The sequence below is a fragment of the Carcharodon carcharias genome, chromosome 15, assembly GCF_017639515.1.
Source record: "Carcharodon carcharias isolate sCarCar2 chromosome 15, sCarCar2.pri, whole genome shotgun sequence".
Taxonomy (NCBI): Eukaryota; Metazoa; Chordata; class Chondrichthyes; order Lamniformes; family Lamnidae; genus Carcharodon; species Carcharodon carcharias.
In genome coordinates this window covers 126,579,665-126,599,034 of record NC_054481.1, presented here as the reverse complement: position 1 = coordinate 126,599,034, position 19,370 = coordinate 126,579,665, and the positions used below count along the sequence as shown (strand labels likewise).

The following is a 19,370-nucleotide window of genomic DNA, read 5'->3' as shown; positions in this document are numbered from 1 at the left end:
GAGTATTTCCTAGCGAGTATAGGCCTAAACTGCTCAATCTCTCTTCATAAGACAAGCCCCGCATCTCTGGAATCAATCTAGTGAACCTCCTCTGAATTGCCTCCAATGCAACTACATCCTTTTTCAAGTAAGGGGCCCAAAACTGTGCACAGTACTCCAAGTGTTGTCTCACAATGCCTTGTGCAGTTGTAACAACACTTCCCTATTTTTATACTCTTTCTTTTGCAATAAATGCCAAAATTCCATTTGCCTGCCTTATTACCTGCTGTGCCTGCATACTAGCTTTTAGCGATTCATGCACAAGGACACCCAGATCCCTCTGCATTGAAGCATTCTGAAGTTTCTCTCCATTTAAATAATAAGTCGCCTTTTTATTCTTCCAACCAAAATGGATAACCTCACACTTATCCACGTTAAACTCCATCTGCCAAAGTTTGGCCTATTCACCTAAGCTGTCCATATCCATTTGTAAATTTCTTATTTCTTCATTGCAACTTACTTTCCCACCTATTTTGATGTCACAAATTTAGCTATCGTACCTTCTATCCCTGAATCCAAGTCATTAATATAGATTGTAAATAGTTGGGGGCCCAAGGACTGAACCCTGTGGCACCCCACTAGTTACAGCCTGCCATCCAGAAAAAGACCCATTTATCCTGACACTGTTTTCTGTTGGTTAGCCAGTCCTCTATCCAAGCTAATATATTATCCCTAACTCTGTGTGATCTTATCTTGTGTATTAATTTCAGGTTGACGATCTTTCGTCAGAACATTTTCCAGTTCTGTGTCTGACAAGACAGACAAAAGATTAGAGGCAATTTTAAAACGTTTTAGTCATATGGGATAAAAATTACAGCAATAAAGCAGCCACTGATAGAATATTATTAATAAAAAAGCTTAGCTATCAGAATTTCAGTGCACAAATTAATGACAGAAATTCATTGACGCAGGGACAAATTTGGAATTGCTACTAATGTTTCTGTAGCTTTGAATTTAGCATTAGTGCAAATCACTATCATAGATCATAGCGTATAATTCCTTCCAAAAACAGGGGTCATTTTCTATGCTGAGTATAAAATGTGAACCACTGATGTGGATGTTGCCAGTTTGAAATGTAAAAAAACTTGGCATTGGTAATTCATATAAAATTAATGTGGCACGGTTTATTGAATTAATTAATTCTACAAAAATACCTTTAACTGCAATCAAAGCATTTTAAAACCCGTCAAGTTCATTGTCTTCAGCGTCCTAGACAAAGAGTTCATCGAATTCATTCTGAGTTACTTTAGCTATTGCATCATCTTAACAATTCCACTCTAGATCAGATGTGGCACTTTCATAATCATCCGTCCACAACAGAGTTTAAAATACATGGGGACAGCGGGTAAATTCACCCCTGAAACTCAACCAGTAGCCCAAGAAAAAGACGGGGTCGACAAATTAGAGAAAGGTCACTCCTGTACAATATTACCGTACATTATGACTCCTCTGGTCTTGGGATGAACAATTGAAGATACGGGGGCAAGAAAATAAAATGCAGTTTGTTTGGGGCATCAAGCAAACATGAGAGACAGAATGTGCTCCTCCAATCACAGATTGCCTCTCCCATGCTTTGGCTACAACTGCTCCATCACAGGTGCCCTTCCTCCCGCTCTTGCTCCCCCAGAAACAGAAACTATGATTGGAGGAGCAGCAAGAGCGTGAGGGAGGGCACCCATTGTTGCAGCTGGAGCAAACATCCTGGACAATGACTTGTTCGACTGGAACTTTTGACATCCTCCAGGACCGGGATGAAGCCTAGGAGAAAAAACAGAAGAGGCCCATAGGAGCCATCTGTACCAAGGACAAAGGCAACAGCCAGTGGATAGAAGGTCCGTCATATTTTAGTTACGTGTGGTGATGGGTGGGGACTGGGAATGCAATGAGAAATGAGAAGAGAAATGATCAACCATGCAGATTCATTTGTTCTTTTAATAGCTTCCTAAACAGCTTATGCCTGTCTGATTTCTATTTTATTGCATCAAATAGTTGGAATTTGATATGAATCTGATTTTAGTTTATTATTGTAAATTGGGAATTGTATTTAGGCGATGAACAGAGATATTTTCATATGTTCTCTGTCCTGGTTTTGAACCACTACTGCACAAGTCGTATGTTGCCAAATAAAAGCATTACTTGGCAAAATAAGTTTTTAAATCCAGCATTGACACATGGCTAGCTACTATTTTGGTCTGATTAATTCTTGGCTTGAGATTGGATGAGCTGCAATATATTATAGTCCTTCTGTTTGCTATTTGTACTATCGTGTCTTTCTAAAGAAGGAAATCCTGAAAAAATTCATCTCAAATAAAGACCAGTGTTATCATGCGACTGCATCACTTAATAAAGGAGTTAGTGAGAATGAAAAAGGTGCCCCTGAAAAATCAAAAAGTAACCCGAGAAATTTCAAAAAGAGCTCTCTGAAAAAATAATAATTTTGATCCCTGCCCCACAACAAATGGTCTTCCTCTCCATTCATTTAATTGGATATTCCGCATTTTTTGAAAGATCCGATGATAGCTTGTGTATTAATACCATCCCATGATTTGGTAACGAAACCACGCAAACATCAAGCAGGGCAACACGCATGTTTCCTCTCTTTGTGAAAGACTTTTTCTCCATCAACCTTTTCAATTCAGCATAAACATGATCCTTGAATGGCTTAAGGCACACATCCTAAGGTTGAACTAAAGATGTTAGACCCCTAGTATAACTGCAATTTGGGTGTTAATTCTTCACAGGTACCTCTTCATCTCCTCAGATATATGGGATCTGTACCTGTCTCACACTACTAAGCTGCATTCTTTGCCCAGGCCACCGGACAACTATAAGAACTTGGCAAATAGGTGTAGGCAATTCGGCCCATCGAGCCTGCTTTGCCATTCAAATGTTTCATGGCTGATCATCTACTTCTTGCGCCATTTTCCCGCTATCCCCATGATCCCTTAATGTCATTAGTCTCTAGAAATCAATGGATTTCTGTCTTGAACATACTCAATGATTGAACTTTCCCAGCCCTCTGGGGTAGAGAATTCCAAAGACTCACCAACCTCTGAGTGAAGAAAGCCCTCCTCATCTCAGTCTTTAATGGCCTGGCCCTTATTTTGAGACTGTATCGCCTGGTTTTAGACTCACCAGCCAGGGCAAACATCCTATCCACATCTACCCTGTCATGTCCTGTAAGAATTTTGTAAGCTTCAGTGAGATCACCTCTCATTCTTTGAGATTCCAGAGAATACAGACCCAGTTTCTTCAGTCTCTCCTCATAAGACAATCCCACCATCTCAGGGATTAGTAATCCCCTTGCAATGAAGGACAACATGCCATTTGCCTTCCTAATTGCCTGCTGCACCTGCACGCTAGCTTTTAGTGACTCATGAACAAGGACAACCAGGTCCCTTTGGACATGAACACTCCCAACCTCTCCATTTAAGAAATACTTTGCCTTTGTTTTTTTCTACCAAAGTGGATAACTTCACACTTATTCACATATTCTGTCTGTATGTTCTTGCCCATTCACTTAGCCTGTCCAAACCCCTTTGAAGTCTCCTTGTATCTTCCTCACAACTTACATTCCCACCTAGTTTGGTGTCATCTGCAAATTTGGAAATATTACATTTGATCCCCAAATCCAAATCATTGATATTGATTGTGAACAGCTGTGGCCCAAGCACTGATCCTTGCGGTACCCCACTAGTAACAGCCTGCCATCCTGAGAATGACCTGTTCATTCCTACTCTTTTTTCTGTCTCTTAACCAATTCTCAGTCCACAGTATATTACCCCCAATTCCACGTGCTTAAATTTTGCTTACTAACCTCCTGTGTGGGACCTTATTGTATGCCTTCTGAAAGTACAAATACACCACAGCCACTGGTTGCCGTTTATCTATGCTACAAGTAACATCCTCAAAAAACTCCAACAGATTTGTCAAATGTGATTTCCCTTTCATAAATCCATGTTGATTCTGCCAAATCATATAATTATTTTCCAAGTGTCCAGTTATCACATTCTTTGTAACAGATTTTAACATTTTCCCTTCTACTGAGGTCAAACTAACAGGTTTGTCATTGTCAATTTTCTCTCTTCCTCCTTTCTTAAATAGTGGGGTTACATTTGCTACTTTCCAGTCTGCAGGAACCTTTCCAGAATCTATAGAATTTTGAAAGATAACCACCAATAAGTCTGCTATCTCTGTAGCCACCTCCTTCACCACTCTGAAATGTAGCTCATCAGGTCCAGGGGATTCATCAACCTTCAGTCCAATTAATTTTTCAAGTACTACTTCTTTATTAATACTAATTTCTTTCAGATCCTCATTTTCACTACTCTCTTGGTTCCCTAGTATTTTTGGGAGATTTTCTGTATCTTCCTCCTTGAAGACAGACAAAGAAATTGTTTAGTTTCTCCGCTATTTCCCTATTCTCCATTATAAATTATCCTGTCTCCTTCTGTAATGGACCCACAATTGTCCTTGTTAATCTTTTCCTTTTACGGTCTGCCTTTATGCATTTGTATCCTCTTTTCCCTTTATCAATTTCTTGGTCCTCCTTTGCTGGATTCTAAATTGCTCCTAATCCTCAGGCTACCTGATAAACCACTTCCTTTGATCTAATGCAATCTTTAACTTCTTTTGTTAGTCACAGTTGACTCACCTTTCCTAATGGGTTTGTGTGTCATAGAGGAATGTAAATTTGTTGTAGACCATGTAATGCTTCTCTAAATACTAGCCAGTGCCTGTCTACTGTCAAATTTTTAATGTATTTTCCCAATCCATTAAAGCCAACTTGCCCCTCTGACCTTCATAATTTCCTTTGTTCAGATTTAGGGCCCTAGTTTCAGAATGAACTATATCATTTTCAAACTTAACGTAAAACTCTATCATATTATGGTCACTATTTCCTAATAGCTTCTATACAATATGGTTATTAATTAGCCCTTTCTCATTACTTGATACTAAATCTAAAATAGCCCGATCTCATACTGCTCCAGAAACCCTATCTCGTAAAACTCCAGGAAGTCATTCTCCCATAGCATTAATGCTATTTAGATTTACCCAGTCTATATGAAAATTTCAGCCACCCATTATTGCTGTAACACCCATGTTACATGCAGCTTTAATTCCTGATTCATACCATGCCCATTACCACTACAGTTTGATGGCCTATAAGCAACTCCCAACAATGTTTGCTGCCCCTTGCTGTTTCTTAGCTCCCCAAACTGATTCTATATCTTGATCCTTCGATCTAAGATCCTCTCTCATTAACGTACTGACCTCATCCTTTATTAACAGTGCTACCCCACCTCCTTCTACCCTCCATCTATTCTTCTGAGATTACAAAAATCCCTGAATATTCAGTTCCCAGACCAGGTCACCATGTAACCATATTCTGCAATGGCAACCAAATCATTCTCATTTACCTCTACTTGCACCATCAAATCATTTAACTGGTTACAAATGCTACATGCATTCAGATGGCCACACATCAATCCACAACTTCACTCCGTCCTCATCCATCCACCAATTGTCATGGACATGCACAAACATTCCTGCAGGGAACTTGACTTTTACTTGGTTTTACATTTGAACATTACCATAGGTTTTAATTTCATTCTGTTGGCTATGCAGGCCAGTACCACCATGAATTCTTCTCAGGCTCTGTGATCTTCACTAGAATGTTTTCAAACCTTTCCATTCTATAGTTCAGTTGCTGGGCATATCGAAACTAATTGAATTTCATCTATGTTGCCAATGTGACAGAATGGGTACTCATCTTTTGGCTGTGATGATGATGAATCGCTGGAAACTGGTAATTTTGGCATCAGGTTCTTTTGTCGTTTGAGTAATTTTGGTCTTCTGCTGCAACACTAAACATTTTCCTTCCATAAAGCAGCTATGTCAACTAGCTGTTGCTCTGAAATCTTTAGGTGGACTCAGGATTTGATTTGACCCACTCAAGTGTATATATGCTTTGCTTTTCTGGTGACGATGTAAGCATTCTGACGATTTTTGAGGATCCATTCCAATGCATGCTTCTCAAGATCAGGCTAGCGGCTGGTCCCTGTTCTCATGGCGCACTTAGTCTTAGTATTCAGGGCAAATTCCTTCTTCCATTTCTCGCACCAGTTTTTCCACTAACACTGAATTCCCGCACTGCAGCACAGTTACTGATGAGTTAACAAATGTTCAACAACTTTTAGCAGCTCATACTTCACTTGTTTTGCTGGAACTCATTTCTCTGTCATTTGACATGCGTGGTCTGCTCTGTGTGGGTATATCTTAAACTCCCAGTTATCCTAGATGTGATTGCTAAAAACTTGGATGATCATGGAACAGAGTCATGCAAATTTTTTGTTCTGCGAGATATAAACTGTCAGTCATGACTAGGCACTCCCCAACTGCTACCAATTAAATGCTGCGTGAAAGCAAAAACACTGAAAATAAATTATGTACCAGCATAAAAGATTACCAGTTTAATTTTGCAGCACCATTGCCTTATTAAAAACAAAAATGTATAAATATTACTTCTAATGGTTCCATATGCTATTGTTGTAGTAGCTTCACACACCCCTAAGGATTGAGGCTATTTAACATTCTTGTATTGTCTGTATTATTCAAATTAATGGCTTTTGAGCAGAACTGTTTTAGGAACTGCATGTCCCCTTTCAGATTTATAACATTTAACAGGACACCTAGCACTATATTTCTTTCAATAGGTGTTCAGCCAAATGTATCTTCAGATTTATGCAAAGGTGTCAGGCAGGTGGAATAAAAAAGTGAACCACATTTACTATCATTCAGTAATGGTGAGTATTTCTAGGAGACTAAACACACAGGCCATATTGCTACAAGTCTAGAAGGCTCAGTCATTATCCTTTGGGAGTTACATAGAATTGTCATCAATTAGTCTAGAAAAAATGATGGATGGGGCAAAGTTGTAAAATTATTAGCCAGGAATTCATGAAACTTCAAACAAAGCCATACCTCCAAAATGTGGCTACAGTATTGTTCCCTGGTTTAAATTTGTTTTCTCAGTCATCTAACCTCAAGTAGAGCAGCTATCTGGCACCATGACTGATCCCAGCAACTCATGCAAGAGGATGGAAAATCAACCATAGTTTCTACTCCTGACCATTACTGGTGACAAACAACAGACTGGACTGAGCTCAACTATAAAAAGACTTGCATTTATATTGCCTCGTTCACAATCTCAGGCTGTCCTAACGTACTTTACAGCTTTTTTTTGGGAAAAATATACTTTATTCATAAAATATATGAAAGAACATTACAAAACATTTCAGAACGGCCATCACAAAAAAGTGCAGTCATATTCAACTTTCCACATTGATCATGAGGTGCTTCAATATAATCAATAAACATTACAGATATTTCAACATGGTCATTGCAGACAGACAGTGCAATGGTACTTTATAGCCAACAAACTATGCTTGGAATGCAACACAGTTGTAATGTAGGAAATGTGGCAGCTGGTTCGTGTACAGTAAGCTCCCATAAAGAGCAAAGTGATAGTGACATAAAAAAAACCAGAAAATACTGGAAATAATTAGGTCAGATTGCATCTGTAGAGAAGGAATTAATGTTTCGAGTCGATATCCTTTTATTGGAAAGTGATAACGACGCCAAAGAATAACTCCACGCTCTTCAAAATATTGCCATGTTAATTTGCTCACAAACTCCAAACAAACTGCTTCCAATAGAGCTGCACAGAAAGCCAGTATTTCTGCCAACTCCAGCATGATGCCACCACCAAACTCATCTTCCCTTCACCCCCTGGCGACAGTCCGCAGGGATCGTTCCCTCCGGGACACCCTGGTCCACTCCTCCATCACCCCCGACACCTCAACCCCCCTCCCACAGCACCTTCTCATGCAACCGCAGATGGCGGAACACCTGTCCCGTTACTACCCCCCCCCCACCCATCCAAGGGCCCAAATACTCCTTTCAAGTGAAGCAGCATTTCACTTGCACTTCCCTCAATTTAGTCTATTGCATTCGCTGCTCCCAATGCTGTTTCCTCTACATTGGAGAGACCAAACGCAGACTGAGTGACTGCTTTGCAGAACACCTTCGGTCTGTCTGCAAGCATGACCCAGACCTTCCTGTCGCTTGCCATTTCAACACTCCACCCTGCTCTCATGCCCACATGCCCATCCTTGGCCTGCTGCAATGTTCCAGTGAAGCTCAACGCAAGCTGGAGGAACAGTACCTCATCTTTCGACTAGGCAATTTACAGCCTTCTGGACTGAATATTGAGTTCAACAACTTTTGATCATGAACTCTCTCCTCCATCCCTACCCCCCACTTTCCAATCCCCCTTTTTTCCCAATAATTTATATGTATTTTTCTTTTCCCACCTATTTCCATTATTTTTAAAAGTATTTCCATCCATCGTTTTATCTCCACCTTTTAGCCTATTTCGATGCCTTCCCCCCCACCCCACCCCCACTAGGGCTATATGTACCTTGCTCGTCCTGCTTTCTACCCTTAATGTCACCTATTAGCACATTTCTTAGCTAATATCACCACCATCAACACCTCTTTATCCTTTTGTCTATGACATCTTTTGGCAATCTCCACCTATCACTGGCCCTCTATCCAGCTCTACCTGTCCCACCACCCCCCCTTAAACCAGTTTATATTTCACCACTTTTCTATTTTTCCTTAGTTCTGTTGAAGAGTTATACTGACTCAAAACGTTAACTGTGTTCCTCTCCGCAGATGCTGTCAGACCTGCTGAGCTTTTCCAGGTATTTTTATTTTTGTTTTGGATTTCCAGCATCCGCAGTTTTTTGCTTTTAAGCCAGTAACCAACTGTGTGAAAAGATATTACCACAGTCACAGACAGAAATAGCAGCACCCTTAAGGAGTTCAGCTACAGAAAAACAAAGTCAGCAGAGAGGTGTTTCCCTCTATCTCCATAAACACTAACAAGTCAGGAAAATACAGCTAAGTTGGTATAGACTCAATTTCCGTCTTTTTTATAACATATGTTTTGATACTAAAATTAAAGCAATGTAATTATAATTAAAATTAACACTGAGCTAAACACTGCAGAACAATACTTGGGAATTGTGCAAGAAGTTATGCAGTTTGGAAGCAAAATCAACAGGTCGTTAACACACTATAATGGTCAGGTGAGTGACGCAGGATAAAACCACGGGCTTGCAGTCATATCCCACATTCCTTACAAATCCCTGCTGGATGAGACAGTCACACTTGTGGCACAAACTCAAAAGCAGCTTATGCTATTCTGGGAAACCTTACTGCTGGATAGTTAAGGTTATGTCATCTAAGGATGATTGCCGATTTTAGTTAAGTTGCCAGGCCAGCAAAATGTACCAACAACAAAACAAAATAAAATCAAAAACCTAATCATTTTTGCCTAAAATAATGTTCCCCCACCTACTACAGTTAACCAACTAAAAATATAGTTACTGCTGTCCGAGGTAACCTTCCCCCACCTACAGATAAACAATTACAATGATTAATTCTGCACTAAAGTCCTGGAGCTTAGGATTTACAGAGTCGGAGGAATAGCCCAACGACAATATTATACTTTATAAGAGAGCTGACCATGTTTGCAAAATTTTATATCACAGGCGCAACAGGAGGGGTTAAAGCTTTGGGGAAGCCTGGTGCTCTCACACTAAAAAGCTTATGACCCAGACCTCCTTTTGGGAGGGTGAGAGAGAGAGACGGAGGATGGAGGTGGCGGTTAGGGAGGAGAGAGAGAGAGGTGGGGGGGGGGGGGGGGGGGGGGGGGTGGGAGAGGAGAGAGGGGGGGATGGGGTGGGAGAGGAGAGAGAGGGGGTGGGGGGGGGGGAGAGAGGGGGTGGGGGGGGGGGAGAGAGGGGGTGGGGGGGGGGGGAGAGAGGGGGTGGGGGGGGGGGAGAGAGGGGGTGGGGGGGGGGGAGAGAGGGGGTGGGGGGGGGGGGAGAGAGGGGGTGGGGGGGGGGAGAGAGGGGGGTGGGGGGGGGGAGAGAGGGGGTGGGGGGGGGGAGAGAGGGGGTGGGGGGGGGGGAGAGAGGGGGGTGGGGGGGGGAGAGAGGGGGTGGGGGGGGGGAGAGAGGGGGTGGGGGGGGGAGAGAGGGGGTGGGGGGGGGGAGAGAGGGGGTGGGGGGGGGAGAGAGGGGGTGGGGGGGGGGGAGAGAGGGGGTGGGGGGGGGGGAGAGAGGGGGTGGGGGGGGGAGAGAGGGGGTGGGGGGGGGAGAGAGGGGGGTGGGGGGGGGGAGAGAGGGGGTGGGGGGGGGGAGAGAGGGGGTGGGGGGGGGGAGAGAGGGGGTGGGGGGGGGAGAGAGGGGGTGGGGGGGGGGAGAGAGGGGGTGGGGGGGGGGAGAGAGGGGGTGGGGGGGGGAAGAGAGGGGGTGGGGGGGGGAGAGAGGGGGTGGGGGGGGGAGAGAGGGGGTGGGGGGGGGGAGAGAGAGGGGGTGGGGGGGGGAGAGAGGGGGTGGGGGGGGGAGAGAGGGGGTGGGGGGGGGAGAGAGGGGGTGGGGGGGGGAGAGAGGGGGTGGGGGGGGGAGAGAGGGGGTGGGGGGGGGAGAGAGGGGGTGGGGGGGGGGAGAGAGGGGGTGGGGGGGGAGAGAGGGGGTGGGGGGGGGGAGAGAGGGGGTGGGGGGGGAGAGAGGGGGTGGGGGGGGAGAGAGGGGGTGGGGGGGGGAGAGAGGGGGTGGGGGGGGGAGAGAGGGGGGTGGGGGGGGAGAGAGGGGGTGGGGGGGGAGAGAGGGGGCGGGGGGGGAGAGAGGGGGTGGGGGGGGAAAGAGGGGGTGGGGGGGGAGAGAGGGGGTGGGGGGGGAGAGAGGGGGTGGGGGGGGGAGAGAGGGGGTGGGGGGGGGAGAGAGGGCGTGGGGGGGGAGAGGAGAGGAGAGAGAGGGGGTGGGGGTGGAGGGGAGAGGAGAGAGAGGGGGTGGGGGTGGAGGGGAGAGAGAGGGGGTGGGGGGGGGAGAGGAGAGGGGGTGGGGGGGGAGAGGAGAGAGAGGGGGTGGGGAGGGAGAGGAGAGAGAGGGGGTGGGGAGGAGAGGAGAGAGAGGGGGTGGGGAGGAGAGGAGAGAGAGGGGGTGGGGAGGAGAGGAGAGAGAGGGGGTGGGGAGGAGAGGAGAGAGAGGGGGTGGGGGGGGAGAGGAGAGAGAGGGGGTGGGGGGGGGGAGAGGAGAGAGAGGGGGTGGGGGGGGAGAGGAGAGAGAGGGGGTGGGGGGGGAGAGGAGAGAGAGGGGGTGGGGGGGGAGAGAGGGGGTGGGGGTGGGGGGGGAGAGAGGGGGTGGGGGGGGAGAGAGGGGGTGGGGGGGAGAGAGGGGGTGGGGGGGGAGAGAGGGGGTGGGGGGGGGAGAGAGGGGGTGGGGGGGGAGAGAGGGGGTGGGGGGGGGAGAGAGGGGGTGGGGGGGGAGAGAGGGGGGTGGGGGGGGGAGAGAGGGGGTGGGGGGGGAGAGAGGGGGGTGGGGGGGGAGAGAGGGGGTGGGGGGGGAGAGAGGGGGTGGGGGGGGGAGAGAGGGGGTGGGGGGGGGGAGAGAGGGGGTGGGGGGGGAGAGAGGGGGGTGGGGGGGGAGAGAGGGGGTGGGGGGGGGAGAGAGGGGGTGGGGGGGGAGAGAGGGGGTGGGGGGGGAGAGAGGGGGTGGGGGGGGGAGAGAGGGGGTGGGGGGGGGAGAGAGGGGTGGGGGGGGGAGAGAGGGGTGGGGGGGGGAGAGAGGGGTGGGGGGGGAGAGAGGGGTGGGGGGGGGGAGAGAGGGGTGGGGGGGGGAGAGAGGGGTGGGGGGGGGAGAGAGGGGTGGGGGGGGGAGAGAGGGGTGGGGGGGGGAGAGAGGGGTGGGGGGGGGAGAGAGGGGTGGGGGGGGGGAGAGAGGGGTGGGGGGGGGAGAGAGGGGTGGGGGGGGGAGAGAGGGGTGGGGGGGGAGAGAGGGGTGGGGGGGGGGAGAGAGGGGTGGGGGGGGGAGAGAGGGGTGGGGGGGGAGAGAGGGGTGGGGGGGGAGAGAGGGTGGGGGGGGAGAGAGGGTGGGGGGGGAGAGAGGGGGTGGGGGAGAGAGAGGGGGTGGGGGGGGAGAGAGGGGGTGGGGGGGAGAGAGGGGGTGGGGGGGGAGAGAGGGGGTGGGGGGGTGGGGGGGGGAGAGAGGGTGTGGGGGGGGGAGAGGGGGTGGGGGGGGAGAGAGGGGGTGGGGGGGGAGAGAGGGGGTGGGGGGGAGAGAGGGGGTGGGGGGGAGAGAGGGGGTGGGGGGGAGAGAGGGGGTGGGGGGGGGAGAGAGGGGGTGGGGGGGGAGAGAGGGGGTGGGGGGGGAGAGAGGGGGTGGGGGGGGGAGAGAGGGGGTGGGGGGAGAGAGGGGGTGGGGGGGGAGAGAGGGGGTGGGGGGGGAGAGAGGGGGGTGGGGGGGGGAGAGAGGGGGTGGGGGGGGAGAGGAGAGAGAGGGGGTGGGGGTGGAGGGGAGAGGAGAGAGAGGGGGTGGGGGGGGGGAGAGGAGAGAGAGGGGGTGGGGGGGGAGAGGAGAGAGAGGGGGTGGGGGGGGGAGGGGAGAGGAGAGAGAGGGGGTGGGGGGGAGAGGAGAGAGAGGGGGGTGGGGGGGAGAGGAGAGAGAGGGGGTGGGGGGGGAGAGGAGAGAGAGGGGGTGGGGGGGGAGAGGAGAGAGAGGGGGTGGGGGGGGAGAGGAGAGAGAGGGGGTGGGGGGGGGGAGAGGAGAGAGAGGGGGTGGGGGGGGAGAGGAGAGAGAGGGGGTGGGGGGGGGGAGAGGAGAGAGAGGGGGTGGGGGGGGAGAGGAGAGAGAGGGGGTGGGGGGGGAGAGGAGAGAGAGGGGGTGGGGGGGGAGAGGAGAGAGAAGGGGTGGGGGGGGGGAGGAGAGGGTGGGGGTGGGGGGGAGGAGAGGGTGGGGGTGGGGGGGAGAGGAGAGGGTGGGGGTGGGGGGGAGAGGAGAGGGTGGGGGTGGGGGGGAGAGGAGAGGGTGGGGGTGGGGGGGAGAGGAGAGAGAGGGGGTGAGGGGGAGAGGAGAGAGAGAGGGTGGGGGGTGAGGGGGAGAGGAGAGGGTGGGGGTGGGGGGGAGAGGAGAGGGTGGGGGTGGGGGGGAGAGGAGAGGGTGGGGGTGGGGGGGAGAGGAGAGGGTGGGGGTGGGGGGGAGAGGAGAGGGTGGGGGTGGGGGGGAGAGGAGAGGGTGGGGGTGGGGGGGGAGAGGAGAGGGTGGGGGTGGGGGGGAGAGGAGAGGGTGGGGGTGGGGGGGAGAGGAGAGGGTGGGGGTGGGGGGGAGAGGAGAGAGTGGGGGTGGGGGGGAGAGGAGAGAGTGGCGGTGGGGGGTAGAGGAGAGAGAGGGGGTGGGGGTGGGGGGTAGAGGAGAGAGGGGGTGGGGGTGGGGGGGTAGAGGAGAGAGAGGGGGTGGGGGTGGGGGGTAGAGGAGAGAGAGGGGGTGGGGGTGGTGGGGTAGAGGAGAGAGAGGGGGTGGGGGTGGTGGGGTAGAGGAGAGAGAGGGGGTGGGGGTGGGGGGGGTAGAGGAGAGAGAGGGGGTGGGGGTGGGGGGTAGAGGAGAGAGAGGGGGTGGGGGTGGGGGGTAGAGGAGAGAGAGGGGGTGGGGGTGGGGGGTAGAGGAGAGAGAGGGGGTGGGGTGTAGAGGAGAGAGAGGGGGGTGGGGGTGGGGGGTAGAGGAGAGAGAGAGGGGGTGGGGGTGGGGGGGTAGAGGAGAGAGAGGGGGTGGGGGTGGGGGGGTAGAGGAGAGAGAGGGGGGTGGGGGTGGGGGGAGAGGAGAGAGAGAGGGTGGGGGTGGGGGGAGAGGAGAGAGAGAGGGTGGGGGTGGGGGGAGAGGAGAGAGAGGGGGTGGGGGTGGGGGGGAGAGGAGAGAGAGGGGGGTGGGGGTGGGGGGGGAGAGGAGAGAGAGGGGGTGGGGGTGGGGGGGAGAGGAGAGAGAGGGGGTGGGGGTGGGGGGAGAGGAGAGAGGGGGGATGGGGTGGGGGGGGGAGAGAGGGGGTGGGGGGGGGAGAGAGGGGGTGGGGGGGGGGGAGAGAGGGGGTGGGGGGGGGAGAGAGGGGGTGGGGGGGGGGAGAGAGGGGGTGGGGGGGGGGAGAGAGGGGGTGGGGGGGGAGAGAGAGGGGGTGGGGGGGGGAGAGAGGGGGTGGGGGGGGGAGAGAGGGGGTGGGGGGGGGAGAGAGGGGGTGGGGGGGGGAGAGAGGGGGTGGGGGGGGAGAGAGGGGGTGGGGGGGGGAGAGAGGGGGTGGGGGGGGAGAGAGAGGGGGTGGGGGGGGAGAGAGGGGGTGGGGGGGGGAGAGAGGGGGTGGGGGGGGAGAGAGGGGGTGGGGGGGGAGAGAGGGGGTGGGGGGAGAGAGAGAGGGGGTGGGGGGGAAAGAGGGGGGGTGGGGGGGGAAAGAGGGGGGGTGGGGGGGGAAAGAGGGGGGGTGGGGGGGGAGAGGAGAGAGTGGCGGTGGGGGGTAGAGGAGAGAGAGGGGGTGGGGGGTGGGGGGTAGAGGAGAGAGGGGGTGGGGGTGGGGGGTAGAGGAGAGAGAGGGGGTGGGGGGTGGGGGGTAGAGGAGAGAGAGGGGGTGGGGGTGGTGGGGTAGAGGAGAGAGAGGGGGTGGGGGTGGTGGGGTAGAGGAGAGAGAGGGGGTGGGGGTGGGGGGTAGAGGAGAGAGAGGGGGTGGGGGTGGGGGGTAGAGGAGAGAGAGGGGGTGGGGGTGGGGGGTAGAGGAGAGAGAGGGGGTGGGGTGTAGAGGAGAGAGAGGGGGGTGGGGGTGGGGGCTAGAGGAGAGAGAGAGGGGGTGGGGGTGGGGGGTAGAGGAGAGAGAGGGGGTGGGGGTGGGGGGTAGAGGAGAGAGAGGGGGTGGGGGTGGGGGGTAGAGGAGAGAGAGGGGGTGGGGGTGGGGGGTAGAGGAGAGAGAGGGGGTGGGGGTGGGGGGGAGAGGAGAGAGAGGGGGTGGGGGTGGGGGGAGAGGAGAGAGGGGGGATGGGGTGGGAGAGGAGAGAGAGGGGGTGGGGGGGGGGAGAGAGGGGGTGGGGGGGGAGAGAGGGGGTGGGGGGGGGAGAGAGGGGGTGGGGGGGAGAGAGGGGGTGGGGGGGGAGAGAGGGGGTGGGGGGGGGGAGAGAGGGGGTGGGGGGGGGGAGAGAGGGGGTGGGGGGGGGGAGAGAGGGGGTGGGGGGGGGGAGAGAGGGGGTGGGGGGGGGAGAGAGGGGGTGGGGGGGAGAGAGAGGGGGTGGGGGGGAAAGAGGGGGGGTGGGGGGGGGAAGAGGGGGGGTGGGGGGGGAAAGAGGGGGGGTGGGGGGGAAAGAGGGGGGGGTGGGGGGGGGGAGAGAGAGGGGGTGGGGGGGGAGAGAGAGGGGGTGGGGGGGGGAGAGAGGGGGTGGGGGGGAGGGGAGAGGAGAGAGAGGGGGTGGGGGGGGGAGAGGAGAGAGAGGGGGTGGGGGGGGAGAGGAGAGAGAGGGGGTGGGGGGGGAGAGGAGAGAGAGGGGGTGGGGGGGGAGAGGAGAGAGAGGGGGTGGGGGGGGAGAGGAGAGAGAGGGGGTGGGGGGGGAGAGGAGAGAGAGGGGGTGGGGGGGGGGAGAGGAGAGAGAGGGGGTGGGGGGGGGGAGAGGAGAGAGAGGGGGTGGGGGGGGAGAGGAGAGAGAGGGGGTGGGGGGGGGGAGAGGAGAGAGAGGGGGTGAGGGGGGAGAGGAGAGAGAGGGGGTGGGGGGGAGAGGAGAGAGAAGGGGTGGGGGGGGGAGAGGAGAGAGAGGGGGTGGGGGGGGAGAGGAGAGAGAGGGGGTGGGGGTGGGGGGGGAGGAGAGGGTGGGGGTGAGGGGGAGAGGAGAGGGTGGGGGTGAGGGGGAGAGGAGAGGGTGGGGGTGAGGGGGAGAGGAGAGGGTGGGGGTGAGGGGGAGAGGAGAGGGTGGGGGTGAGGGGGAGAGGAGAGGGTGGGGGTGAGGGGGAGAGGAGAGGGTGGGGGTGAGGGGGAGAGGAGAGGGTGGGGTGAGGGGGAGAGGAGAGAGAGGGGGTGAGGGGGAGAGGAGAGAGAGGGGGTGAGGGGGGAGAGGAGAGAGAGGGGGTGAGGGGGAGAGGAGAGGAGAGGGTGGGGGTTGAGGGGGAGAGGAGAGGGTGGGGTGTGAGGGGGGAGAGGAGAGGGTGGGTGTGGGGGGGAGAGGAGAGGGTGGGTGTGGGGGGGAGAGGAGAGGGTGGGGGTGGGGGGGAGAGGAGAGGGTGGGGGTGGGGGGGAGAGGAGAGGGTGGGGGTGGGGGGGAGAGGAGAGGGTGGGGGTGGGGGGGAGAGGAGAGGGTGGGGGTGGGGGGGAGAGGAGAGAGAGGGGGTGGGGGGGAGAGGAGAGAGAGGGGGTGGGGGGGAGAGGAGAGAGAGGGGGTGGGGGTGGGGGGTAGAGGAGAGAGAGGGGGTGGGGGTGGGGGGTAGAGGAGAGAGAGGGGGTGGGGGTGGGGGGGTAGAGGAGAGAGAGGGGGTGGGGGTGGGGGGGGTAGAGGAGAGAGAGGGGGTGGGGGTGGGGGGGGTAGAGGAGAGAGAGGGGGTGGGGGTGGGGGGGTAGAGGAGAGAGAGGGGGTGGGGGTGGGGGGTAGAGGAGAGAGAGGGGGTGGGGGTGGGGGGTAGAGGAGAGAGAGGGGGTGGGGGGTAGAGGAGAGAGAGGGGGTGGGGGTGGGGGGTAGAGGAGAGAGAGGGGGTGGGGGGTAGAGGAGAGAGAGGGGGGTGGGGGTGGGGGGTAGAGGAGAGAGAGGGGGTGGGGGTGGGGGGTAGAGGAGAGAGAGGGGGTGGGGGTGGGGGGGTAGAGGAGAGAGAGGGGGTGGGGGTGGGGGGTAGAGGAGAGAGAGGGGGTGGGGGTGGGGGGTAGAGGAGAGAGAGGGGGTGGGGGTGGGGGGTAGAGGAGAGAGAGGGGGTGGGGGTGGGGGGTAGAGGAGAGAGAGGGGGTGGGGGTGGGGGGAGAGGAGAGAGAGAGGGTGGGGGTGGGGGGAGAGGAGAGAGAGGGGGTGGGGGTGGGGGGAGAGGAGAGAGAGGGGGTGGGGGTGGGGGGAGAGGAGAGAGAGGGGGTGGGGGTGGGGGGAGAGGAGAGAGAGGGGGTGGGGGGAGAGGAGAGAGAGGGGGTGGGGGTGGGGGAAGAGGAGAGAGAGGGGGTGGGGGTGGGGGGAGAGGAGAGAGAGGGGGGTGGGGGTGGGGGGGAGAGGAGAGAGAGGGGGTGGGGGTGGGGGGGAGAGGAGAGAGAGGGGGTGGGGGTGGGGGGAGAGGAGAGGGGGTGGGGGTGGGGGGAGAGGAGAGGGGGTGGGGGGTGGGGGGGAGAGGAGAGAGAGGGGGTGGGGGGAGAGGAGAGAGAGGGGGTGGGGGTGGGGGGGAGAGGGGCTGGGGGTGGGGGGGAGAGGAGAGAGAGGGGTTGGGGGTGGGGGAGAGAGTGGGTGGGGGTGGGGGGAGAGGAGAGAGAGAGGGTGGGGGTGGGGGGAGAGGAGAGAGAGAGGGTGGGGGTGGGGGGAGAGGAGAGAGAGGGGGTGGGGGTGGGGGGAGAGGAGAGAGAGGGGGTGGGGGTGGGGGGAGAGGAGAGAGAGGGGGTGGGGGTGGGGGGGAGAGGAGAGAGAGGGGGTGGGGGTGGGGGGGAGAGGAGAGAGAGGGGGTGGGGGTGGGGGAGAGGAGAGAGAGAGGGTGGGGGTGGGGGAAGAGGAGAGAGAGGGGGTGGGGGTGGGGGGAGAGGAGAGAGAGGGGGTGGGGGTGGGGGGAGAGGAGAGAGAGAGGGTGGGGGTGGGGGGAGAGGAGAGAGAGGGGGTGGGGGTGGGGGGAGAGGAGAGAGAGAGAGGGTGGGGGTGGGGGGAGAGGAGAGAGAGGGGGTGGGGGTGGGGGGGAGAGGAGAGAGAGGGGGTGGGGGGTGGGGGGGGAGAGGGGCTGGGGGTGGGGGGGGAGGGGGGCTGGGGGTGGGGGGGAGAGGAGAGAGAGGGGGTGGGGGTGGGGGAAGAGGAGAGAGAGGGGGTGGGGGTGGGGGGAGAGGAGAGAGAGGGGGTGGGGGTGGGGGGAGAGGAGAGAGAGAGGGTGGGGGTGGGGGAAGAGGAGAGAGAGAGGGTGGGGGGTGGGGGGAGAGGAGAGAGAGGGGGTGGGGGTGGGGGGAGAGGAGAGAGAGAGGGTGGGGGTGGGGTGAGAGGAGAGAGAGGGGGGGGGAGAGGGGCTGGGGGTGGGGGGGGGAGAGGGGCTGGGGGTGGGGGGAGAGGAGAGAGAGGGGGTGGGGGTGGGGGGAGAGGAGAGAGAGAGGGTGGGGGTGGGGGGAGAGGAGAGAGAGGGGGTGGGGGTGGGGGTAGAGGAGAGAGAGGGGGTGGGGGTGGGGTGAGAGGAGAGAGAGGGGGTGGGGGTGGGGGGAGAGGAGAGAGAGGGGGTGGGGGTGGGGGGAGAGGAGAGAGAGGGGGTGGGGGTGGGGGGAGAGGAGAGAGAGGGGGTGGGGGTGGGGGGAGAGGAGAGAGAGAGGGTGGGGGTGGGGGGAGAGGAGAGAGAGGGGGTGGGGGTGGGGGGAGAGGAGAGAGAGGGGGTGGGGGTGGGGGGAGAGGAGAGAGAGGGGGTGGGGGTGGGGGGGAGAGGAGAGAGAGGGGGTGGGGGTGGGGGGAGAGGAGAGAGAGGGGGTGGGGGTGGGGGGGAGAGGAGAGAGAGGGGGTGGGGGTGGGGGGGGGAGAGGGGCTGGGGGTGGGGGGGGAGAGGGGCTGGGGGTGAGGGGGAGAGGAGAGAGAGGGGCTGGGGGGTGGGGGCCGGCTGCCTTCTGGAACATTCCCTCACACAGTCCATCATCTGACCGGTAACCAGGGGCGACAGGGATCGGCCTGACGGATTAAATAATTTCCCCCCAAACCCTCGTCCCCCAAACTGATACAAAAAAAAAACGAAGCTTCCTTTAACTCACCCTCCTGCGAAAAGATGCAGCGCTGTTTCCCTCTGTGCCATCTTCACACTAACATTGTGAGGGAAGCTAGTGCCCTGAGCCGCTCCGAACTGACAGCGACCGGGGTGAAAGGGGGGGGGGGGGGGGGGGGGGGGAGAATGGTGGAGAGGCCAGTGCGCAGGCGCGTGGCGACCGGCTTGTGACGTGGACGGGGGTGGGACGGGGGCGGTGGCCTACGTCACTGCGATGGCGTGCGTCATCGGTGGGCAGAGGGGCGGGTCGTGTGACTGGCTACACACAGGGGACCGTGTGCAAATTGTAAATGGAAACTCAGCCAGAAAGAAGCCAAGAAAGAGTTGCATTGACATTGAAGCAACATGCTTGCGGAGGCTGGAAATCTGAAATAAAAAATAGATAAAATAAAATAAATGGATATTGAATTATTGCCTGAAAGGAAAGAAGTTGCAGGGCTAGGGGGAGAAGGGCGGGGGAACGGCACAAAGTGCATTGCGCATTCAGAGAGCCAGCACAGGCACGATGGG

At 56.6% G+C, this 19,370-nt stretch overlaps 1 protein-coding gene across 3 annotated transcripts in view; it reads right to left on the bottom strand.

Moving 5' to 3' along the window:
• The window catches only part of slc25a33 (solute carrier family 25 member 33), a 44,353-nt gene extending 25,401 nt beyond the window's left edge, over positions 1–18,952 (bottom strand). For all 3 annotated transcript variants that reach the window (XR_005945327.1, XR_005945328.1, XM_041206589.1), the window contains exon 1: positions 18,850–18,952. Coding sequence is in view for 1 of the 3 variants with exons in the window: in XM_041206589.1 (XP_041062523.1) it covers positions 18,850–18,890 (41 nt within the window). In the remaining 2 variants the exon portion in view is untranslated. The remainder of the gene's footprint in view (positions 1–18,849) is intronic.
• Positions 18,953–19,370: the final 418 nt, after the last annotated feature.